The 7,500-nt window shown below is 39.0% G+C and overlaps 1 protein-coding gene across 3 annotated transcripts in view; it reads right to left on the bottom strand.

Moving 5' to 3' along the window:
- Nucleotides 1-7,500, bottom strand: part of LOC138019220 (guanylate-binding protein 2-like) — a 23,260-nt gene that overhangs the window by 8,148 nt on the left and 7,612 nt on the right. For 2 of the 3 annotated variants that reach the window (XM_068865938.1, XM_068865939.1), the window contains exons 3-6: nucleotides 5,914-6,071; nucleotides 3,153-3,325; nucleotides 2,772-2,961; nucleotides 1,446-1,713 (exon numbers count right to left, since the gene is read on the bottom strand). In XM_068865938.1, the coding sequence (XP_068722039.1) occupies nucleotides 1,446-1,713; nucleotides 2,772-2,961; nucleotides 3,153-3,325; nucleotides 5,914-6,071 (789 nt within the window). The remainder of the gene's footprint in view (nucleotides 1-1,445; nucleotides 1,714-2,771; nucleotides 2,962-3,152; nucleotides 3,326-5,913; nucleotides 6,072-7,500) is intronic. The other variant, XM_068865940.1, reaches the window with a different exon arrangement.

The following is a 7,500-nucleotide window of genomic DNA, read 5'->3' as shown; positions in this document are numbered from 1 at the left end:
TTGCCACAAGCCTGAGTTAAGAATATAACGGAAGCTTTGATTGGTTAATGTTAAAAAAAGCGCCAAATTCAAATAGTCATGAAAAATTGTCATGGTTATTAGGTAACTAAATTAAAGGAGATCGGAACAACCGTTTGTTTGTGTAATTATCCTCAGTTTCATTCAGAGAATTTCGAAGAATTTGTATGTAGAGAAGCCTAATTTTACGCTTCCCCAAATATGAAACCATCGTCATTTAGAGAGGTAATACCCTTAACGTCCTATTCGTCAATAATACACTGGAATCGGATTTTAGAGACTGTTTCGGGAAAAAAATTGGACCCATCACATGGCTCAAACGAGCTCATTACGCAGTCGAAACTGAGGTTGTTACTGCACATGCGTTGCCACAGACCCCTATTGTTCTTACGCGGAGCATTACATAAACGTTATTTTATTACTTAGTATAAAAAGATTTAAGTGAAGCTTTTCGGCTTGATTTCGGTCATTATCCGCTTGCGTCACACTTGGCAAACGCAGTGAGTGAATCTTAAGATTAGCAATGACAGCCGCAAAAACGCAAAGGAATCCATCTCCCCTTTGGCCGATTGAGTCTCATTTTTTTTTAAACGACGGCGTGGTTACGGCAACGACAACGCCACAATACAACAATATCATTGGTTAAAAGTGGAAAAATAATCACGCTGCACGTGCGGCACGCATTTTAGCACAAATGCGTGCGGTGTCACTGTACAACAACGACGTGAAATCACCAGATTTGAGGTTTTGACGACGTAGGAATGCAACAATTTTCAATTTCAATTTCAATTTCAATTTCAATTTATTTGTTTATTAGCATTATAAAATCATCACAGTCCTAGGCGGCCCGCAATTAGCGAAGCTATTCTAGGCGGGCCACCTTTCTAAAACAAGTCCTGTCTCTGTTATTGAACACATATTATTAAATAAAATCCTGTTAAAATCACAAAGTACATACAAAATAAGAAATCAGTTAATTAGTTAATTAATTACACAGTTATCAAGAGACACACACAGTTGAAACATTACAATAGACCATTTTCGAATTCTCACGGCTGGACTGGATCTAGCATGAAATGGAGGCTAATGCGGGCAAATCTTTTCAAATGCAAATTTAATTTGCCCGCATTAGGCTCCATTTCATGCTAGATCCAGTCCGGCTGTGAGAATACGAAACTGGCCTATTTAAAAAAATTAGATTTGAATTTAAATTTAGATTTACTTTAACTTTAACTAGAGAACTTTAACTTTAACTAGAGAATCTAGAAACCGCTCGTACCAAATGAATATATTTTTACGATACTTCGCTAACATTGTACGACGTAAACGAGATGGAAAAATCGCGAAAAGCTTAAGATAGTGCGAAGTTACAATTTGAAGTGACGTTTCCCTACTAAAAAAAACGGATTGTCTGCGGTCTACCGTACCTTCTCCTGTAACAAGTTCTGCATCGTTAAAGCTGTGTTTGGGAGCCAGTTTAGACTTTAGAACCATTTTAAACTCGTCAACTCCACGAAAGAATGATTCGTTAATTTCCTCGTGTACTTCATCCCGGTTAAGGTTTGCTACCACATCAGGGTTGGCTGACGGAAGTGGCAACTTGAAGGCGTCAAAACCAGGAAAGTATCTTAGAATGCTCTCTGCAACGTCCTTAGCGGTATTGCTACTCCGAGGTGATGGACTGGCCTTGAAGACCTGAGAGTTCAAATTAAACTTCTTTTCATAACAATATTTGTCAGTCTTACTATCCACCTCAGACTGTTGAACCAATTTGTTCCAAAAATGCCAGCAGCGTTTTGTCATGAGGAGTGCCACTGACATATAGACCACTTGGAAAATTCATTTTGACTTGGCCACGTACTTGGCATGGTCAAAAAAATCAGTGGTTTCCATCAAGATAGGTAACTATTTAAAACACCCCGTTTTGCTGATGTTTTCGCAACACTTGCCTTGTGCATGGCTTTTGAAAGACGGAAAAAGCGCCGTGGTGTAGCTTGCGGCCGAGCAATGAATGGGAATCATTGAATGTGGGGTTAATGTCACAAACGACATCACATCGCTGTTACCAAAGCAACGTTCCTAAGGAGTCAGATACTTTTACTGAATGAATAGCTGCGATATCTTTTAACTCTGCCAGAAAGTGTTAGACAACTTTATTCGTGAATAAAGGAATAAAGGAAGGTTTTATTTGGAAAAGTCATACGCGACAGTTAGAGTAAAATCTGTTAAGTCTCACCCCCGGGTGTCAATGGGATAAATAAATTCATGCATGACGAAAGCTGAAGAACTGTTATTTCGTCATATTTTAGTTTTTCCCGAATCATTAAGTTTGGAAGTCATCAACATAGAAATAATCTTTAAATTACAAGAGTATGTCGATTTAAAACGCAAACAGTTACGTTAATTTGTGCCAAAAGTGCATTAATTTGCTGGTTTGTTACACTGTATGTGAGTGATTTGTTTTGGAAGAGCAATTAAGAAATAGCAATATTCTTGTTTACAAAAATTGATGTCCTATTTCTTTTGATATTCAATTTTGCTAACCACGGTACAAAAGAAGTCATTGTTTCAACAGCCAATTAGGTTCAGGTTAGCATATTTATAACAATGGGTGACGTCACGAGAAACATCGCAATTGAAGTGTAGGTGCAAGTTCAGTGTACGAGAAAAGCACGGTGGAAAATTCTTGTATGTTGCTGCTTTGGTTGCAGCAGTACTAATTTTAGCACGTAATAACTCTCTACTGATCTTACCCTTGTAAGGAAGTAATCCTTGATGGTGTGGCAGCCTTTCGGAAGGGTTAACACCACATCCCTCAACAACCAGATAAAGTAGGGAAACGTCTTGTGGAAGACCTTTACGTTTTCCATTGAACTTTCGACTTCACTAGCCGTTTGATCGCCGGAGCACATTTGAATTCGCTGTGAGAGCTTGAAAATATAACTTTTAGCATTTAAAGAATCTATAAACAATTGATAATTTGAGTAAGAGAGGATGGAACCTTCAGGGAATTTTCGTTTTCTAACTGTTAAAAGTCAAACCAAGCTCAAGGCTCACAAAAAAAGTGGCTAATAGGAGAGAGCGAGAGAGAAACGACGAGGAAAAAAATCATAGTTGTTAGTGGAAAAGGATACTCCAGTCCATCAAGATCAGTCCTGGTGGGGACTCCAGCCGAATTGTAAATCAGAACTGAAGCGAGAAGGATGGTCAAAGTAAATATGCAATGATCGTCTAAGCTTTCACCAGTCACAGCGTCGATTCCTTCGGAATCCAGTAGCACCACAGTGAATTCCTGGCCATTGGCATCCTAGAAAATTACACTTGTTTCTAATTTTTGTTTGGTTGCCGAGATTAATTTGTGTTCTTGTTTTTATTCTCAAGTGCGATTAGTGTATAGCAAGGTGCTCTCATTTAGAGAATTGCTGACTGATTTAAAACAGAGAAAACAAAAGGTATTCAACCACCAACTATCCGAAAAGATGGCTTCTATAAGGTTGCTCAAACCAGTTTCAACACTTGAAAGAAACGTTCTTATATAGAAAGATTGACACTACAACACTTCATCCCTTAACAGCAAGGTCATGGTACCATGTTAAACACCAATTATTCCTGAAAAAGAGTCGGTTATTTTTGTGACGTAAAACGTTACCATGGCAACAGGAAAGCCCTGAAAAAGCACCCCATATCTTGGTTTAGCTGCTCATATCTCAATTTCTGTAATGTAATCAACATGCCAGAATGAAACTTTCTGCAAAGTTCAAAAAAAATTCTCTGGGCAGATTCAGAGCCACCTTAAATAATTGGAAATTTGAGATAGCTCTAAATCCACACCACGGAATTTTTTTGAAAATGGCAGAGAGTTCCATCTTGGCCTGCTGATCACTTTTGTGCAATAAAAAATTGGGGTCACCTCCTTCATTTTTGAGATATGAGCAGCTAAAGCCAAAATATAGGATGTTTTTGCAAGGCTTTCCTATTACCATGGTAACTGGTTACGTCACAAAAATGACTGCATCTTGTTCAGCGATAATTGTTGTTTTACATGGTACTATAACATTGCTGTTACGTGATAAAGTGTTGTAGTGTCAATCCTTCTGATAACAAGGTCTCTTAAAAGTGTTGAGACTGGTCTGAGCCACCTTAAATGTAATTTTATTCTACAGAATGTTTGATTGCTTAATTGATTGTGATTGATCGATCTGTTGATTGACTCTTGAGTAGATTCAATTCGGTACATGGACGGATAAATAGACGGTTGATTATGGATTGATAGATTGATGGATTGATTGATTGATTGATTGATTGATTGATTGATCGACGTTGGTACTTAGTGAGTATATCACATACACCCGAGAGACTGGTAAATAACATGCTTATTTTTCTCTCGGTAAGTTTTCCTCGTGCAAATTAACAAATAAAGAAGCCTTGACTGTGCTCTGTTCTGTTGTAAAGCACGCAGGAAACGGCTAGAGCACGAAAGAAGTGTAGGGGGAAACACGAGCCGATAGGCGAGTGTTTCTCCCTACTTCTTGAGTGCTCTAGCCGCTTCCTAAGTGCTTTACAACAGAACAGAGCACAGTCAAGGCTTCTTTATTTGTTTTATGATAAAAAACAAGTAATTTTCTTCAAAAATTCTACTTTATTTTCAAAGCGCGCGCTGCTTGTGGCGAACTGAGATGTCGTCAGCACAGTGCTTTATACTCTGATAAAGCACGCTACTTTGGACCAATCAGCGCGCTTGTAAGAATGTTTAAGATTATTTGATTGGTTAATGAAACAAAGGCTTGTCAAAACATCAATCAACTGGAAAATCAAACAAAATTAGAATTTATGGAAAAACAAGTGCCTCAATGTTCGGTTTCAGTCCGTAAAAAACAGCAAAAAAGAGGATCTAAATGATTAAGTTCAGTGTAAACCGACCGAATTGTTGCCCATGAAAACCTGCACGTTTCCGACATGACAACTGGAAAACAAACTCTTCATTGCTTGCGGCTGGAATCTGAAAACCTGTTGGGAATTTTGTAAATGAAGAACTCCAGCGTGAGGACTTTCTGAGCTTGAAAGAACTGCTGGACCGGGCGACGGTTGAGGTCTTCCATCCAAAGCACTTGACAGAATATCTGAGCAAGCCTTTAACTGACAGCTTCAATAATACCCAAGGTAAAATTCGGAAATTCATCTGCCATTTCTGCGAATGATGGCGTGGGCTTTCGTTTGTTCCGTGCTTTGTACTCTCATAAAGCACGCTGTTTAAACCAATGAGAGCGCGCGTTATATAGAAACTTTATTATAAAAAGATTTAATCTAGTTCTCTAGAGATACCAGTGTGGCATTGTACAATAGACTTCCCTTTATGGTACTGGTGAAAATTACCCATTAACTGTCTAGTTAGTTGCCAAGAGCCTCGAGTAGAATTAGAAGTCTTGTTAGGAAGAGATGGGTGTCTCGGAGAAAGAGAGATCCTCAATAAACACAGATCAGTTTTGATGGCTTTCTTTTATGTCAGTCGTCTGACAAATCACATTGCAAACCAAGATGTCCCATATTGGACGTTAGAGATGTTGTGTCAAGTTTGTTTGAAAGTGTACCGCGACTCGGCTGGGACGAATTTCAAGTTTGAAGGACATTTCGCTATCCAACTTTTCAAACTGTTAATAATAATCAAGTGTTATGTAATATATTCCCCTGAAAAGAACAAAGGGAAAACGGAGCCGAGGGATCCATGCATTATCCTGAAGATTGTTCTCTCGATTTGTACGCGTCTGTGGTTGAAAATGAGTAAAATTAATAATTGGTTTTACTGCTACGCAAACAAGCCCACAATGAACTCTCGCACCAGCCTATGCAAAGTTCCTGGAGAAGGAAATTAGGAAACCATTGAATGCCGCTACTAACCTGGAATTTCTTCGGTACAATCCACATCCAAATTCCCATGGTCTCGGGATCAAGTTCATGTCCGAGAGGAAAAACCTCTCCCTGATCAAACACTTTACCTAAGATGTACGATTTCCCTTTTCTACAAGGACCGGCAATGGACACTACACACACGGGACCTGCAATCAAATGAGGAGTTCATGAATGGAGCCCAGAAATCCGTTGTTGCAAACTACATCCGAACAAGGAAAAAACTTATTTGGTGGCATTTGTTGACTCAAAGATAGATGTGATGGACCTTCGTGATATTTAACGAAAACGATAACAATTAGCCCACCACATGTCCGGAGCTTTATGCTATATGTTGTTCTTCATTATCTTTGTCATTTAATCGGTTTTCGCCTAAAATTAGGTTAAGTAACCAATTTCTGGAAAGTGATTAATTAACATTGACGGCTGTTGTTTAAATATGACTTTAAGCCAGCAGTTGTAAGATATGTCTTAAGAAAGAAAGAAAAAAAACGAAACCTTGTTCATTTTTAATACAATGAAAGGGAGAGATACCAGAGGTTATCCCTTTCGAGTGTATCCCCCCCGGATCTTATTAACTGAGAGTCTATCTTGATGAGGGAGGAAAATCGAACTACCCGGAGAAAATCCCCGGAGTCCAGATTGATATCGACTGAAACTCAGCTCACATACTAGCTTGAGGCCAGGATTGAACCCGGGTCGCAGAGGTGGAAGGCACGGTTGATAACCGCTAAGCCACCCTAATTATTACTGGGTTGCCGTATGGCAATCCCAGTGGGAAAATGTGTAGATTTCTCCGTTTTATTTTCCGTGTCAGTAAAAGTCTTGCCTGTCACTCCCCTGGTAAGTGGTGTCTTTGTGCATAGAACCTTCTGCGCGTATTTTCTTAGGATCCGCGAGAGGGTAGTGGAAATGCGTAGATTTCTCTGATGGACACAGTAGAATCATTAACTTAGCCTGCAATGACGTTGAAAGTCATGTAACGCGAATGGCGTTTTAGTGGATCCTTAAACAAAATATACCCTTATGGAGCTCAATAATGGAAAGTCAGTTGGATAAACTAGGCAGGCGGTGAAATACAAACACCTGGAATCTTAAAAGCGACGAGTAATGGACTTCGACAACAATCTATCGCCCGTCGAGCCGAAATCAAAGGGAGCTGTATTTCTAATATTTTACCAAGTGTGCTGTTATGTAGAACACTGAAACCAAATGGAACCTTCTCTGGTAACTTATGGGTTCAACAAAGACAGAGAACGAATCGAACACCTTAAGTGGATCTGTGATCAACTCTGCACAGTCTTCAGTAAAAAAAAATAATTGGAAATGTGACAGCCAAGAATTATTTGAAAGAAAGCTTGTCGTCTATTTTGTGCTTCATTATTCAAGGAAAAGGTTCTTCATGGAAACGGTTTGATCCTGAAATTTTGTTTGTTGTAATATTGCGCATATTTGACACGATTGAGTTTTTTCTCTTCACGCACGTAATGAAATAGGAAGGGGTTTTTGCCTCTAATAGCAAATATGTTGTTTGTTTCAAAAAATTGTTCGCTGGAAAAGGTGGCCTTTATGAATTTA

The sequence above is a fragment of the Montipora capricornis genome, chromosome 10 (assembly GCF_036669925.1).
Source record: "Montipora capricornis isolate CH-2021 chromosome 10, ASM3666992v2, whole genome shotgun sequence".
Taxonomy (NCBI): domain Eukaryota; kingdom Metazoa; phylum Cnidaria; class Anthozoa; order Scleractinia; family Acroporidae; genus Montipora; species Montipora capricornis.
This window is presented reverse-complemented; position numbering and strand designations above follow the sequence as displayed.